Here is a 24,945-nt window from a genome sequence, read left to right as displayed (position 1 = left end):
CTATCCCACCCCTTTAGGTGGTCACAAAGCACCAAGCTGATCTCCCTGTGCTATGTGGCTGCTTCCCACTAGCTATTATTTTACATTTGGTAATGTATACATGTCCATGTCACTCTCTCACTTTGTCTCAGCTTACCCTTCCCCCTCCCCATATCCTCAAGTCCATTCTCTAGTAGGTCTGCATCTTTATTCCCATCTTGCCCCTAGGTTCTTCATGACCATTTTTTTTTAGATTCCATATATATGTGTTAGCATACAGTATTTGTTTTTCTCTTTCTGACTTACTTCACTCCGTATGACAGACACCAGGTCCATCCAACTCACTACAAATAACTCAATTTCGTTTCTTTTTATGTTGAGTAATATTCCATTGTATATATGTGCCACATCTTCTTTACACATTCATCTGTTGATGGACACTTAGGTTGCTTCCATGTCCTGGCTATTGTAAATAGAGCTGCAATGAATATTGCGGCACATGACTCTTTTTGAATTATGGTTTTCTCAGGGTATATGCCCAGTAGTGGCATTGCTAGGTCATATGGTAGTTCTATTTTTAGTTCTTTAAAGAACATCCATACTGTTCTCCATAGTGGCTGTATCAATTTACATTCCCACCAACAGTGCAAGAGGGTTCCCTTTTCTCCACACTTTCTCCAGCAATTATTGTTTGTAGATATTTTGATGATGGCCATTCTGACCAGTGTGAGATGATATCTCATTGTAGTTTTGATTTGCATTTCTTTAATGATTAATGATGTTGAGCATTGTTTCATGTGCTTGTTGGCAATCTGTATATCCTTTTTGGAGAAATGTCTATTTAGGTCTTCTGCCCATTTTTGGATTGGGTTGTTTGTTTTTTTGATATTGAGCTGCATGAGTTGCTTGTATGTTTTGGAGATTAATCCTTTGTCAATTGCTTCATTTGCAAATATTTTCGCCCATTCTGAGGGTTGTCGTTTTGTCTTGTTTATGGTTTCTTTTGCTGTGCAAAAGCTTTTAAGTTTCATTAGGTCCCATTTGTTTATTTTTGTTTTTATTTCCATTTCTCTAGGTGGTGGGTCAAAAAGGATCTTGCTGTGATTTATGTCATAGAGTGTTCTGCCTATGTTTTCCTCTAAGAGTTTGATGGTGTCTGGCCTTACATTTAGGTCTTTAATCCATTTTGAGTTTATTTTTGTGTATGGTGTTAGGGAGTGTTCTAATTTCATTCTTTTACATGTAGCTATCCAGTTTTCCCAGCACCACTTATTGAAGAGGCTGTCTTTTCTCCTTTGTATATTTTTGCCTCCTTTATCAAAGATAAGGTGACCATATGTGTGTGGGTTTATCTCTGGGCTTTCTATCCTGTTCCATTGATCTATATTTCTGTTTTAGTGCCAGTACCACACTATCTTGATTACTGTAACTTTGTAGTATAGTCTGAAGTCAAGGAGCCTGATTCCTCCAGCTCCATTTTTCTTTCTCAAGATTGCTTTGGCTATTTGGGGTCTTTTGTGCTTCCATACAAATTGTGAAATTTTTTGTTCTAGTTCTGTGAAAAATGCCAGTGGTAGTTTAATAGGGATTGCATTGAATCTGTAGATTGCTTTGAGTAGTAGAGTCATTTTCACAATGTTGATTCTTCCAATCCAAGAACATGGTATATCTCTCCATCTGTTTGTATCATCTTTATTTCTTTCATCAGTGTGTTATAATTTTCTGCATACAGGTCTTTTGTCTCCTTAGGTAGGTTTATTCCTAGATGTTTTATTCTTTTTGTTGCAATGGTAAATGGGAGTGTTTTCTAAATTTCACTTTCAGATTTTTCATCATTAGTGTATAGGAATGCCACAGATTTCTGTGTATTAATTTTGTATCCTACTACTTTACCAAATTCATTGATTAGCTCTAGCAGTTTTCTGGTAGCATCTTTAGGATTCTCTATGTATAGTATCATGTCATCTGCAAACAGTGACAGCTTTACTTCTTCTTTTCCAATTTGGATTCCTTTTATTTCTTTTTCTTCTCTGATTGCTGTGGCCAAAACTTCCAAAACTATGTTGAATAATAGTGGTAAAATTGGGCAACCTTGTCTTATTCCTGATCTTAGTGCAAATGGTTTCAGTTTTTCACCATTGAAGATGATATTGGCTGTGGGTTTGTCCATCATTTTGTTTTTTGAACACTTCCTTACTTTCTGGCACCAGAGGATGCTCCAGGTTCATCTTGTATATTCTCTGACTCATCCCTAGAATCAGCCATTTCTATAAGGATCTCTGATTCATTTTATTGGAAAATGGTATTAAAAACCAAGATCTGGACAAAGGATATTGCTGGAAGCAAGGCGGTAGAACATAAATTCACCCCTTAAATGTAGGCTTTGCATAGAGACTTCCTTTCAAAGAATACAGTATGGAAAGTTGGGTAGTAAGTTTATAGTGGGGAAAAATGCTACCTCAGTCACGTGATCAAGCTTAATATCATTAGTGAAAAGTCATGTTGATAGCATGTATCTTTAATAAGATGTGATAATAATAATACTTTACCTCTGTGGTCTTCCTTGCAAGAATCTATAATCCCATGTTAATCATAAGAAAAACACCAGACAACCCCAAATTGACAGACATTCTATAAAATACCTGACTAGTACTTCTCAGAACTATCAAGATCATAATAAACAAGAAAAGTCTGAGAATCTTCACAGTCTAAAGGAGCCTAAGAAGACAAGACATCTAAACGTAATGTTTATCCTGGAAAGGATCCTAAGACAGAGAAAGGACATTAGATAAAAATGAGATAATTCAGATAAAATATGGACTTTAATAATAATATAGTGACATTGTTTCTTTAGATGTGGCAAATGTATCATACTAATGTAATATGTTAACAGTAGAGGAAACTGGATTCAGGGCATATGGGAAACCTCTATATTTCTGTTGTAAGTTTTCTGTAAGTTTAAAATGATTCTAAAATAAAGTGTTTAGTTAAAAATAAATGAGGCAAAAATTGATGTAACATAAGGGGAATTAGACAAATGCACAATTATAGTTGGACATTTCAACATTCCTCTCTGAATAACTAACAGAACAAGTAGGAAGAAAATCAGTAAGGATACAGATGATCTGAACAGTACCATCAGCTGAATTGACTTAATTGAGATTTATAGAAAAATCACTGAGCAATAGCAGAATATACATTCTTCTCAAGTGTATATAGAAGATGTACCAAAATAGACCATATTTTGGGTCATAAAGCCAATCTTAACAAATTAATAGGACAGAAATCATAAAAGTACATTTTTGGAGTATAATAGAATTAAAGTTCAAATCAGTAACAGATATCTTGAAAATCCCCAAATATTTTAATAATAAACAACATTCTTCTAAGTAGGCCATATGTCAAAGAAGTCTTAGCAGTATTAAAATATATTTTGAACTAAATTAAAATAAAAATCCAATATATCAAAATTCACAAGATTCAGCTAAAGCAGTGACTAGACAGAAATTTATAGTATTAAATGCTTATATTAGAAAAGAAAAGTTTCAAATCAGGAACTTAAGCTTCCACCATAAGAAATTTTGAAGAAATAAAAAATTAAATGTAAAGCAAGAAGAAGAAAGGACATAATAAAGATTAGAGGAGAAATCAGTGAAATGGAAAACATAAAAACAATAAAGAATATCAATCAACCCCAAAGCTGGCTCTTTGAAAAGGTCAAAGTGATAAATGACTAGCAGGACAAACCAAGAAAGAAAGGGAGAAAATACAAATTGCCAATATCAGCAATGAAAAAGGGGACATCATTATGGATCCCACATACTTTAAAAGGATAATAAAGAAATATTATGATAAACTTTATGTCTAATAAATTCAACAATTTGGATTAAATGGACCATTTCCTTGGAAGATACACTATAAAGTCCCCTCAAGAAGAAATAGATAACCTGAATAATTCAAATTGTATGAATGAAATTCATTTTTTTGTTAAAATCCCTCCAAAAGAGAAAACTTCAAGCTCAGATAGTTTCACTCTTGAATTCTACCAAACATCTAAGTGAAAAATAATACTAATTCTGTATAATCTCCTGCAGAAAATAGAAGAGGAAGGAACACTCCCCAAGTCATTTTATGAGGCAGTATTAACTCATAACCATACAACGATGTTACAAGAAAAGAAAACTAAAGATCAATGTCCCTCATGAATATAGGCACAAAAATATCTTCAAATAATATTAGTAATTTGAATCCAGCAATATAAAAGAGTATAGTACATCACGACCCAAGTGAGGTTCAGTTCAGGAATTCAAGCCTGCTTCAACATTTGATCACTGATAGATATAATTCATCATGTTAATAGACTAAAGAAGAAAAACCATATGATCATAGGCATAGAAAAATCATTTGATAATTATCAACACACATCTATGATAAAAAAAAAGAGACCTCTCAGGAAACTATGAAACTTTGTTATCTTAATATAGGGCATCTATAAAAAAATTTGACTAACATCATACTTAAAAAGAGACTGAATAATTCCCCTCTAAGATACGGAAAAGGACAAGGATGTTTTCTCTCACCACTCCTATTCAATATCGTACAGGAAATCCTGGCCAGTGCAACAGGCCAGAAAAAGAAATAAAAGGCACACAGATTGTAATGGAAGAAAGAAAATTGTTTTTATTCACAGTTGAAATCATTTTCTATGTTGAAAATTCTGAATAATGTACAAAAATCTCCTAAAATTAAAAAGTGAATTTATTAAGATCACAGGATATAAGATCAATTTACAAAGGTCAATAGTATTCCTTCATACCAGCAATGAACACTTAGAATTGGAAATGAAAAACAATATAATTTAAGATAACATAAAAGAATACTTAGTTTTAAATATGTGCATAATCTGTACACTGAAAATTACAAAGTGTTAATGAAAAGAAATAAAAGAAGACCTAACTAAATAAAGGGATAGGCAGGTAACAGATTAGAAAATTCAATCTTGTTAAGATGTCAATTCTCTGGAAATTGATCTATTGATTTGACACAGTCCACCCAAAATCCCAGCAATTTTTTATACAAATGATAAGGTAATTCTAACATTTACATGAAAAGGTAAAGGAATTAGAATCGACAAAATTGTGAAAAAGAAGAACAAGTTGGAGAACTTAACACTACCTGATTTCAAGACTTACTAGCTATAGTTATCAAGAGAGCCTGGTATTGGTGAAAGAATTAGACTTACAGAACAACCAAACAGAATAGAGAGTCCAGAAACAGACTAAAAAATAGAGTCAGCTGACTTTTGACAAAGATGCAAAGGCAAACAATGGAGAAAGAATACTCTTTTCCAATAATGGCTCTGGATCAACTGAATATCCATATGTAAAAATGTAAATAAATCAAAATAAATCATATACTTTAATTTTTTAAAAAAAGCAACACTAAAAAACTTCCAGAAGAAAATACAGGAGAAACTCTGTGTGACCTTTAGGTTTGGCAAAAGTTTTTAGATTCTATACTAAAAAGATAATCGGTAAAAGAAAAAAATATTACTTGGACTTTTTTCAAATTTAAGCCTTTTGTTCTGTGAAAGTCACTGTTCAGGGACTAAAAAGACAATCCACTGACTGGGAAACCTATTTTCAAGTTACATATTTGAAAAAGGACTTAAAACATGACTATATAACACAACATTGTTAATCAACTATACTCCAATATAAAATAAAAATTAAAAAAAATCTTTGCTGTTCTTCTATGAATTGTTAGACCCTAATGTCTTTAGAATGTAAATTCTAAAAACTTCTGCTCTGTAAAATGTATAAAAACTTTTTGGTGTGTCAAATATCATTTGTGGGGCTTCCCTGGTGGCGCAGTGGTTGAGAGTCCGCCTGCCGATGCAGGGGACACGGGTTCGTGCCCCGGTCCGGGAAGATCCCACATGCCGCGGAGCGGCTGGGCCCGTGAGCCATGGCCGTTGAGCCTGCGCGTCCGGAGCCTGTGCTCCGCAACGGGAGAGGCCACAACAGTGAGAGGCCCACGTACCACAAAAAAAAAAAAAAAAAAAAAAAAAAAATATATATATATATATATATATCATTTGTGTTACAAATTTGCAAGCTGGTAGTCTCTTTTACCATTACTTTGTGAGTACTATTTAATTACTATTTGAGAGTCAATAGAAGAATGAATGAACAAGGATCATTGTTGCCAATGGATACTGTTCTCTATATGTCAAGAATTAAATAAAATATAGATTTTAAAGTTCCAAAAAAAGAGAACTCTGAAAACTCACTAATAACAAAACAAACAACCCAATTAAAAATTGGGCTAATATTCAAACAGACATTTCAGCAAAGAAGGTAGATGGATGGCAAATGGACATGGGAAAAGATGTTCAACTTTACTAATCATTAGAAAAAGGTAAATCATCACCATTATGAGACAGTACTACGCATTTATTAGAATGGTTAAAATGAAAACCAAACCAAACCAAATAAATAAACTCCCTATTGATAACAAGTGCTGGTGAGAATGAGAAACAACTAGAATTCTCATACAATTCAATTGCATGATTTGGCCACTTGAAGAGAGGGATGCAGTCTGTGCCTCTGCAATACAGTAGCTGAATTTGTCTGTTGTTTCTTCTCTCTGCAAAGCTGACTAATTTAAACAGGGAAGAATTCCTGGCTTTGGTCTCATTAGCATCAAGTAGTAACTGATTGACCTGGAGTTTTGGAAATAATTTCTACTAAACTTACCTTTTCTTTCATTTTTTCCACCTTACTTTTTAGCTGGGACACTACACTGTTGGGTGGCAAGCCTTTTTCCAATTGAGTCACAAATTTGGCATATTTGGAAACTTGACTGTTTAGAAATTCTGGATCCAGGCAGTCAAATTTGGACTAGGAAAATTGGGGGGGAAAACAAAGAAGTTAAGACATATGATAAAAGGCAAACTTGAAATAGTAAAATTTTTTTACTCTACTCACATTTTTTTGATAGCTATGTTGTTAAACCAAGTTGATTCTATATTTTGGAAATGGCTCTACTTATTAAGATTTCTAATAGTATATCAGGCATTGTTTGTTTATTACACTCATGTCCTTTTCTCCCATATCATCAAATGAAGTATTGCAATCCCTGTAATTTATTCCAGAGGGCCAACCATTGTAAAGTTACAGATAGCTAATTTTTACTCTTGTGACCTAGAAATGTCTCACCAAGTAGTCTCCTATTATTTGATCATGTAGCCCTTTAATATAACTGATTTAAACATACACTCCAATGTATGCATGTATTTATAAATATATTTCTCAGTTACATAAACATGTAAGTGTACACATATATTATGTCAGATGGGCATATGGATTGATGGTAATAGAAAATTTGTAAAAATGAAAAGATATTCCATGCTCATGGATTGGAAGAATTAATATTGTTAAGATGTTTAGACCACCTAAAGAAATCTACAGATTCAATACAATCCCTATCAAAATTCCAGTGGTATTTTTCACAGAAATACAACAAACAATCCTAAAATTTGTATGGAACCACAAAAGACCCAGAATAGCCAAAGCAATCTTGAGAAAGGATAAAAAAGATGGAGGTATCAACTCCTTGATTTCAGACTATCCAACTATCCAAAGTTATAGTCATCAAAACGGCATAGTACTGGCACAAAAACAGACACATAGATTAATGGAACAGAATAGAAAGCCCCAAAATAAACCCACACGTGTATGGTCAATTAATTTACAAGAAAGGAGTCAAGAATATACAATGGGGGAAGGACAGTCTTCTCAATAAATGGTGTTGGGAAAATTGAACAGCTAGAGGCAAAGGAATGAAACGACCATACACAAAAATAACTCAAAATGGATTAAAGATTTGAATCTAAGACCTGAAACCTAAAAACTCCTAGAAAAAAATATAGGCAATAAGCTCCTTGAGATGGGTCTTGGCAACAATATTTTGGATTTGATACCAAAAGCAAAGGCAACAAAAGTAAAATAAGCGACTATATCTAACTAAAAAGCTTCTGCACAGCAAAGGAAAGCATGAACAAAATGAAAAGGAAACCTATACTTAATGGGAGAAAATATTTGCAAATTATATAGCTGATAAGGGGTTAATATCCAGAATATATAAAGAACTCAGTAGCAGGAAAATAACCTGATTAAAAAGAGGGCAGAAGATCTGAATAGACATTTTTTCCAAAGAAGACGTAACAGATGTCCAACAGGTATATGAAAAAATGCTCAACATCATTAATCATTGGGAAATTAAAATCAAAACCACAATGAAATACCACCTCACTCCTGTTAGTGTTTAGTATCAGAAAGACAAAATAGAACCGGTGTTGGCAAAGATGTGGAGAAAAAGGAACACTTGTGCATTGCTAGCAGAAATGTAAATTGGCACAACAGCCATATGGAAAACAGTATGAAGATTCCTCAAAAAATTAAAAATAGAACTACCATATGATTCAGCAATTCCACTTCTGATTATTTATCCTAAGAAAACAAAAACACTGATTCAAAAAGATATACAGACACCCAAGTTCATAGCAGCATTATTTACAATAGTCAGGAAATGGAAACGACCTAAGTGTCCATCAGTGGATGAATGGATGAAGAAAATGTAGTATATGTATACAATAGACTATTATTCAGCCATAAAAAATGAAACCTTGTCATTTTTGACAACACGGATGGACCATGAGGGCTTTATGTAAAGTGAAATAAGTCAGACAAAGAAAGACAAATACCATATGACCTCACTTGTATATGGAATCCAAAAGCAAACAAAACAACAAAATAACTCATATGTAGGACCTAAAGTAAAACAAAACAAAAAAACCCAAAACAACTAAAACAGAACAAATTGGTAGTTTCCAGAGGAGGGGGGTGGGTGTGTGAAATAAGTGAAGGAGGTCAAAAGGTACAAACTTCCAGTTATAAAATAAATAAATCATGGGAATGTAATGTACAGCATGGTGACTATAGTTAATAACACTGTATTGCATATTTGAAAGCTGCTAAGAGAATAGATCTTGAATATTCTCATAAGAAAAATAATTTTGTAACTATGTATGGTGACAAATGTTAACTAAACTTATTGTTGTGATCATTGTGCAATATACAGAAATATTGGGTCATTATATTTTACACCTGAAACTAACATGTCAAATATGCCTCAATTAAAAAAAAAGAGAATTTATAAGCATTCATTTTTTTTTCTGGATTCAACTTTTTCTTTTTGCTCCCTAATGGGTCTTTTTGTATACTTCCTATGGTAAATTTGTCCCACTTTAGAAGCTACTGCTCTAATCTATGGTGGTAATCAGAAAACTCTCTAAGCTTCTTCTTTACTATTCAGGAGCATTTTCTAATTCTGAGATAAGTGATAAATGAGTCATACAAAAGCACTTAAAATTCTCTGATATAATAGTATATATATGTTTGTTTGTTTTCCACTTTCTCCACCAAAAGGTAAATTCTGTGAGGCTTTGGACTTTGTCCTTTTTATTCTCCACTGGTATCTACTGTACCTAGAACATTAGCTGGGAAACATTCTTGCATCACTGTGCCCAGATATGTGAATTCTAATTATAGGCACCAGCATAGAGAAGCTGAACAAGCAAGTGTAAAACAATATTTGTGAAGTTGATGGTATTTCTAACATGCCCATGTCACACTTGAAAGAACAGATGGTCATCTATTCTGCCTCCTAGAGGGTTGACACTTGTTAAGGTTTGAACACAAGGGTAGACCCTAAAAACCAAACCCTGTGATACCTGACCCCCTAATTTACTATTAATAGAATTTACTGTTAAGCTCTCAAGGGAAGATCCTGGATCTCATTACTGGGATTCTATTCTATCACAGGGAACAAAATGGCTTTCTTTCTTTCTTTCTTTCTTTTTTTAAAGGACAATAAAAACAGAACCTAGGCTAACAGAAATCTAATGTGCGTAGATCACAAATAAAATCTTACAATCCTTAATAACACTTGGCTGTAGTGTGTCGGGACAACATTGTGTTCAAAAACCACAAAGAAGTTAAATGCCATGCAGTGAGGTCCTTTGATGCTTCCTTCATTTAGCTATCTTATTTGGAGGACCTGAGAAACCTGCCTTACAATAATGTGGTCTTCTCTGTGGTACTTAAAGACTTATGTGGCAGAAAGACCTTTGTGCATTTCACCAGAAAGCTGATAATAATTCCCATAAAATAACATTGCATGTTTTACTGAAATTAAGAATATACCAGCTTATTTAAAAAAAACTATAATTCATACTATTAGGATTCTAAGGTTAAATAATACAAAAATGATTTAAGAATTGAGAGGGTTTTTTTTTTCTTTTTACCGTTAACCATTCTTGTTGGAGTTGATCCCATTCAGATAAAGAATCCCAGAGCAATTGTTTGAGCTTCAATTCAGCACTAACTTCTTCCAAAGCTTCAAACTTGGACACTTCTACCTTTTAGAATATAATAAGCAAAATATACTATTTAATTTTCTGATATAGAGATCTTATGTTATCTTCCTATCAGTAATTTTTGATACAGTGACCCCTTAGCAGAATATGGGTGGGACCCAAATGGGGAAAGAAAAGGAGAGACAGAAACAATGAAAAAACAAATCACAAAACCCCATGTATATTCAGATTTCTATTTGAGTGACAAAATATAATTCTTTGTATTTCCTTAGAACTTAGAAATTTTCCAAAGACACAAAAATTACAAGAGTGCTAAGGACATTCTTTCTCAAGTTGGATCATACATGTATATACCTGTCTGGTCTATTGGGTAAACAGATGAATCTTTAAAGGCAATGATATCCTTTAGGGCTTATATCTTAGACGAAAAAAGAGGGAGAGGATGTTTGTGTGGTAGTTGGTGGAGGGAATGGGGAGATTAAAGATGGAGTGAACAGCCTAGTTTCTCACCTATTTCTAACCGAGTGGACTGTATATGAATCCTAGACAGAGAAAGGTTGCAAGAAAATCTGAAGAAGCTGTTTTCATGCCTTGGAGGTGGGAAAATCTCCAGGAGGGTGGTAGCACAGAAACTGTGAGCTTTGCGATAAGCTGGGGCTTTAAAAATTCCATACAACAGCAGCAAAATACACGTTCTCTTCAAGTGCATGCAGAACATTCCCCAGGATAGATAATATGATAGGCCACAAAACAAGTCTTAACAAGTTTACGAAGTCTGAAATCATATTATCTTTTCCAGCCACAATGGTATGAAAAGAGAAATCAACAACAAGAGGAAAGCTGGAAAATTTACAAATATTTGGAAACTAAACACCACACTCCTGAACAACCAATGGGTTATAGGGGAAATCAAAGGGAAATAAAAATAAATATCTTGAAACAAATAAATATGGAAACACAGCACATCAAAACCTATGAGATGCTGCAAAAGTAGTTCTGAGAGGGAAGTTTATAGTAATAAATGGATATATTAAGAAAATAGAAAGATCTCAAATAAACAACTTGATGTTACACAAAGAACTAGAAAAGGAGAACAAGCTAAGCCCAGAGTTAGCAGAAGAAAGGAAATAACAAGGATCAGTGTGGAAATAAAAAAAAATAGAGAACAGAAAAACAATAGAAAAGATCAATGAAACTAAGAGCTGTTTTTCTGAAAAGATAAACAAACCTTTAGCTAGACTAAGAAAAAAAGAGAGATGATTCAAGGAAATAAAATCAGAAATGAAAGAGGAGACATTAAAATTTACACCTCAGGTGACCTTCAAGATGGCATAGGAGTAAGACGTGCAGATCACCTTCCTTCCCACAAGTACATCAAAAATACATCTACATGCAGAACAACTCCTACAAAACACCTACTGAATGCTGGCAGAAGACATCAGACTTCCCAAAAGGCAAGAAACTCCTCACGTACCCAGGTAGGGTAAAAGAAAAAAGACAAAACAGAGACAAAAGAATAGGGACAGGACCTGCACCTCGGGGAGGGAGCTGTGAAGGAGGAAATGTTTCCACACACTAGGAAACCCCTTCACTGGTGGAGATGGGGCATGGGATGTGAGGAAGCTTCGTAGTCACAGAGGAGAACATGGCAACAGGGGTGCAGAGGCCAAAGTGGAGAGATTTCTGCACAGAGGATCAGTGCTAACCAGCACTCACCAGCCTGAGATGTTTGTCTGCTCATACGCTGGGGTGGGTGGCGGCAGGGAGCTGAGGCTCAGGCTTTCAAGATCAGATCCCAGGGAGAGGACTGGGGTTGGCTGTGTGAACACAGCCTGAAGGGGGCAACTGTGCCACAGCTAGCCAGGAGGGAGTCTGGGAAAATGTCTGGAACTACCTAAGACAAAAGAGACCATTGTTTCGGGGTGCGCGAGGAGAGGGGATTCAAAGCATTGCCTAAATGAGCTCCAGAGACGGGCAAAAGCTGTGGCTATCAGCGCAGAAACCAGAGATGGGCATGAAACACTAAGGCTGCTGCTGCAGCCACAAAGAAGCCTGTGTGCAAGAACAGGTCACTATCCACACCTCCCCTCCTGGGAGCCTGTGCAACCCGCCACTGCCAGGGTCCCGTGATCAAGGGACAACTTCCCCGGGAGAACACATGGCACACCTCAGGCTGGTGCAACGTCAGGCTGGCCTCTGCCGCCACAGGCTCGCCCTGCATTCTGTACCCCTCCCTACCCCAGGCCTGAGTGAGCCAGAGCCCCCTAATCAGCAGCTCCTTTAACGTCCTCCTGTCTGGGCGAAGAACAGACGCCAGAGGGCAACCTACATGCACAGGTGGGGCCAAATCCAAAACTGAACCCCAGGAGCTGTGTGAACAAAGAAGAGAAAGAGAAATTTCTCTGTGCAGCCTCAGAAGCAATGGATTAAATCTCCACAATCAACTTGATGTACACTGCATCTGTGGAATACCTGAATAGACAACAAATCATCCCATAATTGAGGGAATGGACTTTGAGAGCAAATGTAGACTTGGGATTTGCTTTCTACATCTAATTTATTTCTGGTTTTATGTTTATCTTAGTTTAGTATATAGAGCTTACTATCATTAGATTTGTTTATTGATTTGGTTGCTCTCTTCCTTTGTTTTCCATATATATATATTTTCCATTTTCTCTTTTTGTACGTGTGTATCTGTATGCTTCTTTGGATATTTTGTCTGTATAGGTTTGCTTTTAACATCTGTCCTAGGGTTCTGTCTGTTTGATTATTTCTTTCTTTAGTATAGGTTTTAGTGCTCCTTTTCATAGGTGGATTTGTTTATTGGCTTGGTTGCTCTCTTCTTTCTTTATTTAATTTTTTAAATTTTAATAATTAAAAAATTTTTATTTTAATAACCTTATTTTATTTTATTTTTCTTTCTTTCCTCCATTTTCTTCTGATCCGCATGGCTGACAGGGTCTTGGTGCTCTGGCTGGGTCAGGCCTGAGGCTCTGAGGTGGGAGAGCCGAGTCAGGACACTGGACCACCAGAGACCTCCTGGCCCCAGTAATATCAATCAGTGAGAGCTCTCCCAGAGATCCCATCTCAATGCTAAGAACCAACTCCACTCAATGACCAGCAAGCTCCCATGCTGGACACCCCATGCCAAACAACTAGCAAGACAGGAACACAACCATGCTCATTAGCAGAGAGGTTGCCTAAAATCATAATAAGTTCACAGACACCCTGAAACACACAACAGGATGTGGTCCTGCCCAACAGAAAGACAAGATCCAGCCTCATCCACCCGAACATAGGCACCAGTCCCCTCCACCAGGAAGCCTACACAACCAACTGAACCAATTTTACCCACTGGGGGCAGACACCAAAAACAATGTGAACTAGGAACCAGCAGGCTGTGAAGAAGAGACCCCAAATGCAGCAAGTTAAGCAAAATGAGAAGAGAGAGAAATACACAGCAGTTGAAGGAGCAAGGTAAAACCCCACCAGACCAAACAAATGAAGAGGAAATAGGCAGTCTACCTGAAAAAGAATTCAGAGTAAAAATAGTAAAGATGGGGCTTCCCTGGTGGCGCAGTTGTTGAGAGTCCGCCTGCCGATGCAGGGGACATGTGTTCGTGCCCTGGTCTGGGAAGATCCCACATGCCGCGGAGTGGCTGGGCCCGTGAGCCATGGCCTCGGAGCCCGTGCTCCGCAATGGGAGAGGCCACAGCAGTGAGAGGCCCGCATACCGCAAAAAAAAAAAAAAAAAAAAAATAGTAAAGATGATCCAAACTCTTGGAAATAGAATGGAGAAAATAGAGTAAAGGTTTAACAAGGACTAAGAAAAACTAAAGAGCAAACAAAGAATGATGAACAACACAATAAATGAAATTAAAAATTCTTTAGAAGGAATCAATAGAAGAATAACTGAGGCAGAAGAATGGATAAGTGACCTGGAAGATAAAATAGTGGAAATAACTACCATAGAGCAGAATAAAGAAAAAAGAATGAAAAGAATTGAGAACAGTCTCAGAGACCTCTGGGACAATATTAAATGCATCAACATTCGAATTATAAGGGTCACAGAAGAAGAAGAGAAAAAGAAAGGGACTGAGAAAATATTGGAAGAGATTACAGTTGAAAACTATCTTAATATGGGAAAGAAAATAGTCAGTCAAGTCTAGGAAGTGCAGAGAGTCCCATAAAGCATAAATCCAAGGAGAAACATGCCAAGACACATATGAATCAAACTGTCAAAAATTAAGTACAAAGAAAAACATTAAAAGCAGCAAGGGAAAAGCAACAAATAACATACAAGGGAATCCCCATAAGGTTAACCGCTGAACTTTCAGGAGAAACTCCGCAAGCCAGAAGGGTGTGGCAGGTCATACTCAAAGTGATGAAAGGGAAAAAACTACTACCAAGATTACTCTACCCATCAAGGATCTCATTCAGATTCAATGGAGAAATTAAGAACTTTAAAGACAAGCAAAAGCTAAGAGAATTCAGCACCACCAAACCAGCTTTACAACAAATGCTAAAGGAACTTCTCTAGGCAGGAAACACAAGAGAAGGAAAAGACCTGCAATAACAAACCCCAAACAATTAAGAAAAAGGTAATAGGAACATACATATGGATAAATACCTTAAATGTAAATGGATTAAATGTTCCAACCAAAAGACATAGACTGGGTGAATGGGTACAAAAACAAGACCCATATATATGCTGTCTACAAGAGACCCACTTCAGACCTAGGGACACATACAGACTGTAAATGAGGGGATGGAAAAACACATTCCATGCAAATGGAAATGAAAAGAAAGCTGGAGTAGCAATTCTCATATCAGAGAAAATAGACTTTAAAATAAAGTCTATTACAAGAGACAAAGAAGGAAACTACATAATGATCAAGGGATCAATCCAAGAAGAAGATATAACAATTGTAAATATTTATGCAGCCAACATAGGAGCAACTCAATACACAAGGCAAATACTAACAGCCATAAAAGGGGAAACTGACAGTAACACAATGATGGTAGGAGACTTTAACTCCCTACTTTCACCAATGGACAAGTAATCCGAAATGAAAATAATAAGGAAACACAAACTTTAAAGGACACATTAAACAAGATGGACTTAACTGATATTTATAGGACATTCCATCCAAACACAAAACAATACACTTTCTTTTCAAGTGCTCATGGAACATTCTCCAGGATAGATCATACCTTGGGTCACAAATCAAGCTCTGGAAAATTTAAGAAAATTGAAATTGTATTAAGTATCTTTTCTGACCACAAAACTATGAGACTACATATCAATTACAGGAAAAAAATCTGTAAAAAAATACAAACCCTGGAGGCTAAACAATACACTACTAAATACCCAAGAGATCACTGAAGACACCAAAGAGGAAATCAAAAAATACCTAGAAACAAATGGCAATGAAAACAAAATGATCCAAAACCTGTGGTATGCAGCGAAAGCCGTTCTAAGAGGGAAGTTTATAGCAATACAATCCTACCTCAGGAAACAAGAACAACCTCAAATAAACAACCTAACCTTACATCTAAAGGAACTAGAGAAAGAAGAACAAACAAAAGCCAAATTTAGCAGAAGGAAAGAAATCATAAAGATCAGTTCATAAATAAATGAAAAAGAAATGAATGAAATGATAGCAAAGATCAATAAATCTAAAAGCTGTTTCTTTGAAAAGATAAACAAAATTGATAAACCGTTAGTCAGACTCATCAAGAAAAAAAGGGAGAAGACTCAAATCTATGGAATTAGAAATGACAAAGGAGAAGTAACAACTGGCACTGCAGAAATACAAAGGATCATGAGAGATTACTACAAGCAACTATACTCCAATAAAATGGACAACCTGGAAGAAATGGACAAATTCTTAGAAAAGCACAACCTTCTGAGACTGAACCAGGAAGAAATAGAAAATATAAAGAGACCACTCACAAGCACTGAAATTGAAACTGATTGACAATCTTCCAACAAACCGAAGTTCAGGACCAGACGGCTTCACAGGCAAATTCTATCAAACATTTAGAGAAGAGCTAACACCTATCCTTCTAAAACCCTTCCAAAATATAGCAGAGGGAGGAACACTCCCAAACTCATTCTACGAGGCCACCATCACCCTGATACAAAAACCAGACAAAATGTCACAAAAAAAAGAAAACTACAGGCCAATATCACTGATGAATATAAATGCAAAATTCCTCAACAAAATACTAGCAAACAGAATCCAACAGCACATTAAAAGGATCATACATCATGATCAAGTAGGGTTTATCCCAGGAATGAAAGGATTCTTCAATATATGCAAATCAAAAATGAGATAAACCATATTAACAAATTGAAGAATAAAAACCATATGATCATCTCAATAGATGCAGAAAAAGCTTTTAATAAATTTCAACACCCATTTATGATAAAAAAAATACCTCCAGAAAGGGGGCATAGGTAACTTACCTCAACATAGTAAAGGCCATATATGACAAACCTACAGCCAACATCGATCTCAATGGTGAAAAACTGCAACCACTTCCACTAAGATCAGGAAAAAGACAAGGTTGTCCACTCTCACCACTATTATTCAACATAGTTTTGGATGTTTTAGCCACAGCAAACAGAGAATAAAAAGAATCCAAATAGGAAAAGAAGAAGTAAAGCTGTCACTGTTTGCAGATGACATGATACTATACATAGAGAATCCTAAAGATGCCACCAGAAAACTACCAGAGCTAATCTAGCAGAAAACTACTAGAGCTAATCAATGACTTTGGTAAAGTAGCAGGATACAAAACTAATGCACTGAAATCTCTTTCACTCCTATACACTAATGATGAAAAATCTGAAAGAGAAATGAAGGAAACATTCCCATTTACCACTGCAACAAAAAGAATAAAATACCTAGGAATAACCCTACCTAAGGAGACAAAAGACCTGTATGCAGAAAACTATAAGACACTGATGAAAGAAATTCCAGATGATACAAACAGATGGAGAGATATACCATGTTCTTGGATTGGAAGAATCAACATTGTGAAAATGACGGTACTAACCAAAGCAATGAACAGATTCAATGCATTCCCCATCAAACTACCAATGGCATTTTCCACAGAACTAGAACCAAAAATTTCACAATATGTATGGAAACAAAATAGATCCCGAATAGCAAAACCAATCTTGAGAAAGAAAAACGGAGCTGGAGGAAGCAGCCTCCCGGACTTCAGACTATACTACAAAGCTATAGTAATCAAGACCGTATGGTACTGGCACTAAAACAGAAATATAGATCAATGGAACAGTATAGAAAACCCAGAGATAAACCAACACACATATAGTCACCTTATCTTTGATAAAGGAGGCAAGGATATACAATGGAGAAAAGACAGCCTCTTCAATAAGTGCTGCTGAGAAAACTGGACAGCTACATGTAAAAGAATGAAATGTGAACACTCCCTAACACCATCCACAAAAATAAACTCAAAATAGATTAAAGACTTAAATGTAAGGCTAGACACTATAAAACTCTTATAGGAAAACATAGGCAGAACACTTTATGTCATAAATCACAGCAAGATCCTTTTTGACCCATCTCCTAGAGAAATGGAAATAAAAAGAAAAATAAAGAAATGGGACCTAAGGAAACTTAAAATCTTTTGCACAGCAAAGGAAACCATAAACAAGACAACAGACAACTCTCAGAATGGGCAAAAATATTTGCAAATGAAGCAACTGACAAAGGATTAATCTCCAAAATATACAAGCAGCTCATGTAGCTCAATATGAAAAAACAAACAACCCAATCCAAAAATGGGCAGAAGACCTAAAGAGACATTTTTCCAAAGAAGATATACAGATTGCCAAGAAACACATGAAAGGATGCTCAACATCGGTAATTATTAGAGAAATGCAAATCAAAACTACAGTGTGGTATCACCTCACACGGGTCAGAATGGCCATCATCAAGAATCTACAAATAAATGCTGGAGAGGGTGTGGAGAAAAGGGAACCCTCTTGCACTGTTGGTGGGAATGTACATTGATAAAGCCACTATGGAGAACAGTATGGAGGTTCCTTAAAATCTAAGAGTAGAACTCCTATACGACCCAGCAATGCCACTACTGGGCATATACCCTGAGAAAACCATAATTCAAAAGGAGTCATGTACCACAATGTTCATTGCAGCACTATGTACAATAGCCAGGACATGGAAGTAACCTAAGTGTCCTTCGACAGATGAATGGATAAAGAAGTTGTGACACATATATACAATGGAATATTACTCAGCCATAAAAAGAAATGAAATTGAGTTATTTGTAGTGAGGTGGATGGACCTAGAGTCTGTCATACAGAGTGAAGTAAGTCAGAAAGAGAAAAACAAATACCGTATGCTAACACATATATGTGGGAACTAAAAAAAAGAAAAAAGTTCTGAAGAACCTTGGAGCAGACAGGAATAAAGACACAGACATAGAGAATGGACTTGTGGACATGGAGAGGGGGAAGAGTAAGCTGGGACGAAGTAAGAGAGTAGCATGGACATATATACACTAACAAATGTAAAATAGATAGCTAGTGGGAAGCAGCCACATAGCACAGGGAGATCAGCTCAGTACTTTTTGTCTACCTACAGGGGTGGGATAGGGAGCGTAGGAGGGAGACGCAAGAAGGAGGGGATATAGGGATATATGTATATGTATAGCTGATTCACTTTGTTATACAGCAGAAACTAACACACCACTGTAAAGCAGTTATACTCCAATAAAGATGCTAAAAAAAACACTTACACCTCAGAAATACATATGACCATAAGATACTCCTCTGAATAAGTATACGCCAATAAATTGTATACCTTTGAGGAAATGCATAAATTGCTAGAAACATATTGCCCACTAAGACTGAATAAGGAAGAAATAGAAAATCTGAACAGATCAAAAAGTAGTAAGGAGATTGAATGAGTAATCAAAAACCTCCCAACACAGAAAAGCCCAGGACCAGATGACTTCACTGGTAAATTTTACCAAACATTTGGGGGGAGAAAAAAGAATTAATGCCAATATTTCTCAAACTTTTCCAAAAATTTGAAGAGATGGGAACACTACCAAACTCATTTTACAAGGCTAGCATTATCCTGACATTAGGGATCTAGCCTTGACTTCATTAAGAATTAGAGATGATTTCCTAGGCCAGTTAGGCCTTCACTCTTATCCTCCTAATGACTGAGAGCTGCAGAGGAAGGTTGATATGAGGTGATCCTAAAGGATCATAAAGTATAGATATGGAACGTGGAAGGAGGGAGACACACTTCTATTTCAGGCTCTGGCTCAAGCAATGCTATTCTTTCTGACCCAAGAGTGCCCACCTGTTAGTTATAGCCTTCTATCAAGCAATATTTCCGCCACAACTCCCGTCCTACTGCATACTTCCCTGTCTTACAGGTCAGTTAACTAATCTGGGAAAAGCTTTGAACCCTTATTCTCTCATGCACAAACCTCCTGCCTCAAGTATTGTACCAGTTGCATTGTCTAGTGCCAGGTCATTATTTTGCAGGTTGCTCCACCAAGCCCTGGGATCTGGAGTGGACACTAAGACTGCTCAGACCACTTTCTGGCCATCCATTTGGGGCTATGGAATAGATAGGTGCATCCCCATGTGAGGTCCATGCACTCTTCTGAAGCTTTTGGGGAGCTGATTAACCCCTCCCTCATTGCTGGTGGCCCTCTGGTTTTGATCCTAGGAATCTTTTCTATTTTCTTTTCTTTTTGGTCTCTCTAATAGCTGTTCAGAGCACTTATATCTCTCACTCATTTCTCTTCATTTTTTTGAGGCATAACTTTTAGCTTTTTAAATCTACCCTTTTTGGATCCATCTTTGTCCTGGCTTAGCCAAATTCTCTTCTTTCATCAAAGTGGCACATCAAACCAGGGCAAATTAGGCAATATTGATGGAATCATAGTACACACATGGATGTAAAAGAAGCTTGAATATCATTTAAGAAAGAATAGAGGGGTTTTAATTGACCACATTTAAAAATCCACATACATTTTAACATAGAAGCTATAGTCCCTGGTCTGAGGGTTTGTCTATCATTCACAATTACTTTTTAAAGAGAAAGATATTTTGTCTCACATGTGTACTAATCTTTAAACACTTCAAAGTCAGAGAACACGTCATATTTTGTATTTCAGATTGTTCCAGCACAGTGACTAGCACATAGGTGTCCAAACATTGAATATTTACAGTCACACTATTGAAAATGCATATGAATCAATGCCATTTCTATGAACATATTTTAGAAACAGATGTATAGAGCTGTCATTACCTTAAAATTCTTCTGATAGGATTTATATTGAAATGCACGTTTTTGAAGATCATCTAGAACTGACTGCAGATCATTCAACATGACGTTTACTTTGTCTTGGTCAGCATTAATATCCAAAAACTGTGGATCCTGTAAAATTAAGATAGGTTTTGATTACTCATTCCTATTTTTTGATGTATATCATCAAATTAAATGAATTAATAAATGTTTTCAAAACATATTTCTTCTAATAATCTTTTCACTCTAATTTTTAGAAAATATATTAAAATGGTTGTTTTTTTTAATGTAAAGCAATGCATATACATTGTAAAAATTACAGAAATGTATAAAGAAGTAACTTGGGGATAATATTGCTTTTAAAGAATACCTAATACATTTTTCCTCATGTGTTTTCATTTATTACATTTGTTTCAGCTAATGTGACTTCAAGTAAGGAGAGGTGAATACAATATGGAAAAGAAAGAAGAAAATATGATATAAGGAAAATTATCATTTTACAATAAAGGAATAATTACAATTTACGGGACTTCCCTGGTGGCTCAGTGGTTAAGAATCTGCCTGCCAATGCAGGGTACACAGGTTCGATCCCTGGTCCAGGAAGATCCCGCATGCCATGGAGCAACTAAGCCCATGGGCCACAACTACTGAGCCTGTGTGCCTAAGGCCCATGCTCCTCAACAAGAGAAGCCACCACAATGAGAAGCTTGCACACCACAATGAAGAGTAGTCTATGCTCGCTGAAACTAGAGAAAGCCTGCACACAGCAATGAAGACACAATGCAGCCAAAAAAAAAAAAAGGGAATGATTACAATAAAGGTATGATTCTATTTAATTGAAGTTCATAAACAGGCAAAACCAATTTATGGCTTTAGAATTCAGGGTAGTGGCTGCCTTTGGAGAGGAAGGAAGGGTTAGTGACTAGGGAAAACACTAAAGATAGCAATAGCAGTAGTTCTTGACCTCAACAGTGGATACATGGATGTGTTCACTTTCTGAAAACTCACTGAGTTTTACACTTATTACACTTATATACAGGTTTCTCTGTGCACAAATACAAAAATACTTCAATACAAAAGTAAAAACAGAGATAACCTCATCCACCAGAGGGCAGAGAGCAAAAGCAAGAAGAACTACAATTCTGCAGCCTATGGAATGAAAACTACATTCACAGAAAGACAGACAAAATGAAAAGGCAGAGGATGAAGGAACAAGATAAAACCCCAGAAAAACAACTAAATGAAGTGGAGATAGGCAACCTTCCAGAAAAAGAATTCAGAATAATGACAGTGAAAATGATCCAGGACCTCAGAAAAAGAATGGAGGGAAAGAGGAGATGAAATAAATGTTTAACAAAGACCTAGAAGAATTAAAGAAAAATGACCTAGAAGAATTAAAGAAAAATGACCTAGAAGAATTAAAGAACAAACAAGCAGAGATGAACAATACAATAACTGAAATGAAAAATACACTAGAAGGAATCAATAGCAGAATAACGGAGGCAGAAGAACAGATAAGTGACCTGGAAGACAGAATGGTGGAATTCACTGCTGCAGAAGAGAATAAAGAAAAAGAATGAAAAGAAATGAAGACAGCCTAAGAGACCTCTGGGACAACATTAAAAACACAAATATTCACAGTATAGGGGTCCCAGAAGGAGAAGAGAGAGAGAAAGGACCCAAGAAAATATTTGAGGAGATTATAGTTGAAAACTTCCCTAACATGGGAAAGGAAATAACCACCCAAGCCCAGGAAGCTCAGAGAGTCCCAGGCAGGATAAACCCAAGGAGAAACATGCCAAGACACAAAGAAATCAAATTGACAAAAATTAAAGACAGAGAAAAATTATTAAAAGAAACAAGGGAAAAATGACAAGATACAAGGGAATTCTCATAAGGTTAACAGTGGATTTCTCGCAGAATCTCTATAAGCCAGAAGGGCGAGGCATGATATATTTAAAGATGTGAAAGGGAAGAACCTCCAACAAAGATTCCTCTAACTGGCAAGGATCTCATTCAGCATCAATGGAGAAATCAAAAGCTTTAGAGACAAAAAAATGCTAAGAGAATTCAGCATCACCAAATCAGCTCTACAACAAATGGTAAAGAAACTTCTCTATTAAGAAAAATGGTAATAGGAACATACATATTGATAATCACCTTAAATGTGAATGGATTAAATGTTCCAACCAAAAGTCAGAGGCTCACTGAATGGATACAAAAACAAGACCCATATATATGCTGTCTACAAGAGACCCACTTCAGACCTAGGGACACTTACAAACTGAAAGTGAGGGGGTGGAAAAAGATATTCCATGCAAATGGAAATCAAAAGAAAGCTGGGGTAGCAATTCTCATATCAGACAAAATAGACTTTAAAATAAAGACTATTATAAGAGACAAGAAAGAACACTACATAATGATCAAGGGATCAATCCAAGAAGAAGACATAACAATTGTAAATATTTATGCAGCCAACATAGGAGCACCTCAATACATAAGGCAAATGCTAACAGCCATAACAGGGGAAATTGACAGTAGCACAATAACAGTAGGGAACTTCAACGCCCCACTTTCACCAATGGACAGATCATCCAAAATGAAAATAAATAAGGAAACACAAGCTTTAAAGGACACATTAAACAAGATGGACTTAATTGATATTTATAGGACATTCCATCCAAAAACAACAGAATACAATTTTTTCTCAAATGCTCATGGAACATTCTCCAGGATAGATCACATCTTGGGTCACAAATCAAGCCTTGGTAAATTTAAGAAAACTGAAAACATATCAAGCATCTTTTACAACCACAATGCTATGAGATTAGAAATCAATTACAGGAAAAACACGTAAAAAACACAAACACATGGAGGCTAAATGATGCACTACTAAATAACCAAGAGATCACTGAAGAAATCAAAGAGGAAATCAAAAAATACCTAGAGACAAATGACAAAGAAAACGTGACAATCTAAAACCTATGGGATGCAGCAAAAGCAGGTCTAAGAGGGAAGTTTGTAGCAGTACATTCCTACCTCAAGAAACAAGAAAAATCTCAAATAAACAGTGTAACCTTACACCTAAAGGAGCTAGAGAAAGAAAAACAAACAAAACCCAAAGTTAGAAGAAAAAAAGAAATCATAAAAATCAGAGCAGAAATAAATGAAATAGAAACAAAGAAAAGAATAGCAAAGAACAATAAAACTAAAAGCTGCTTCTTTGAGAAGATAAACAAACTTGATAAACCATTAGCCAGACTCATCAAGAAAAAGAGGGAGAAGACTCACATCAACAAAATTAGAAATGAAAAAGGAGAAGTTACAACACACACCACAGAAATACAAAGCATCTTAAGAGACTACTGCAAGCAACTCTATGCCAATAAAATGGACAACCTGGAAGAAATGGACAAATTCTTAGAAAGGTATAACCTTCCAAGACTGAACCAGGAAGAAATAGAAAATATGAACAGACAAATCACAAGTAATGAAATTGAAACTGTGATTAAAAATCTTCCAACAAACAAAAGCCCAGAACCAGATGGCTTCACAGGTGAATTCTATCAAACATTTAGAGAAGAGCTAACACCCATCCTTCTCAAACTCTTCCAAAATATTGCAGAGGAAGGAAAACTCCCAAACTCATTCTACGAGGCCACCATCACCCTGATTCAAAAACCAGACAGAGATACTAGAAAAAAAGAAAAATTACAGACCAATATCACTGATGAATATAGATGTGAAAATCCTCAACAAAATACAAGCAAACAGAATCCAACAACACATTAAAAGGATCATACACCATGATGAAGTGGGATTCAATATATGCAAATCAATCGATGTGATACACCATATTAACAGACTGAAGAATAAAAACCATATGATCATCTCAATAGATGTAGAAAAAGCTTTTGACAAAATTCAACACCCACTTATGATAAAAGCTCTCCAGAAAGTGGGCACAGAAGAAAACTACCTCAATGTAATAAAGGCCACATATGACAAACCCACAGCAAACATCATTCTCAATGGTGAAAAACTGAAAGCATTTCCTCTAAGACCAGGAACAAGACAAGAGTGTCCACTGTTGCCATTATTATTCAAGATAGTTTTGGAATTCCTAGCCATGGCAATCAGAGAAGAAAAAGAAATAAAAGGAATACAAATTGGAAAAGAAAAGGTAAAACTATCACT

At 35.9% G+C, this 24,945-nt stretch overlaps 1 protein-coding gene across 1 annotated transcript in view; it reads right to left on the bottom strand.

Moving 5' to 3' along the window:
* Window positions 1–24,945, bottom strand: part of DNAH6 (dynein axonemal heavy chain 6) — a 274,144-nt gene that overhangs the window by 176,583 nt on the left and 72,616 nt on the right. Inside the window, exons 16-18 of the mRNA XM_081255033.1 lie at window positions 20,752–20,880; window positions 10,349–10,462; window positions 6,738–6,881 (exon numbers count right to left, since the gene is read on the bottom strand). Coding sequence (XP_081111159.1) covers window positions 6,738–6,881; window positions 10,349–10,462; window positions 20,752–20,880 — 387 coding nt within the window. The remainder of the gene's footprint in view (window positions 1–6,737; window positions 6,882–10,348; window positions 10,463–20,751; window positions 20,881–24,945) is intronic.

Source organism: Mesoplodon bidens (assembly GCF_964165515.1).
Source record: "Mesoplodon bidens genome assembly, chromosome: 14".
Classification (NCBI taxonomy): Eukaryota; Metazoa; Chordata; class Mammalia; order Artiodactyla; family Ziphiidae; genus Mesoplodon; species Mesoplodon bidens.
Note: the sequence above shows the minus strand (reverse complement) of the source record. Positions and strands in the feature narration are given on the sequence as shown.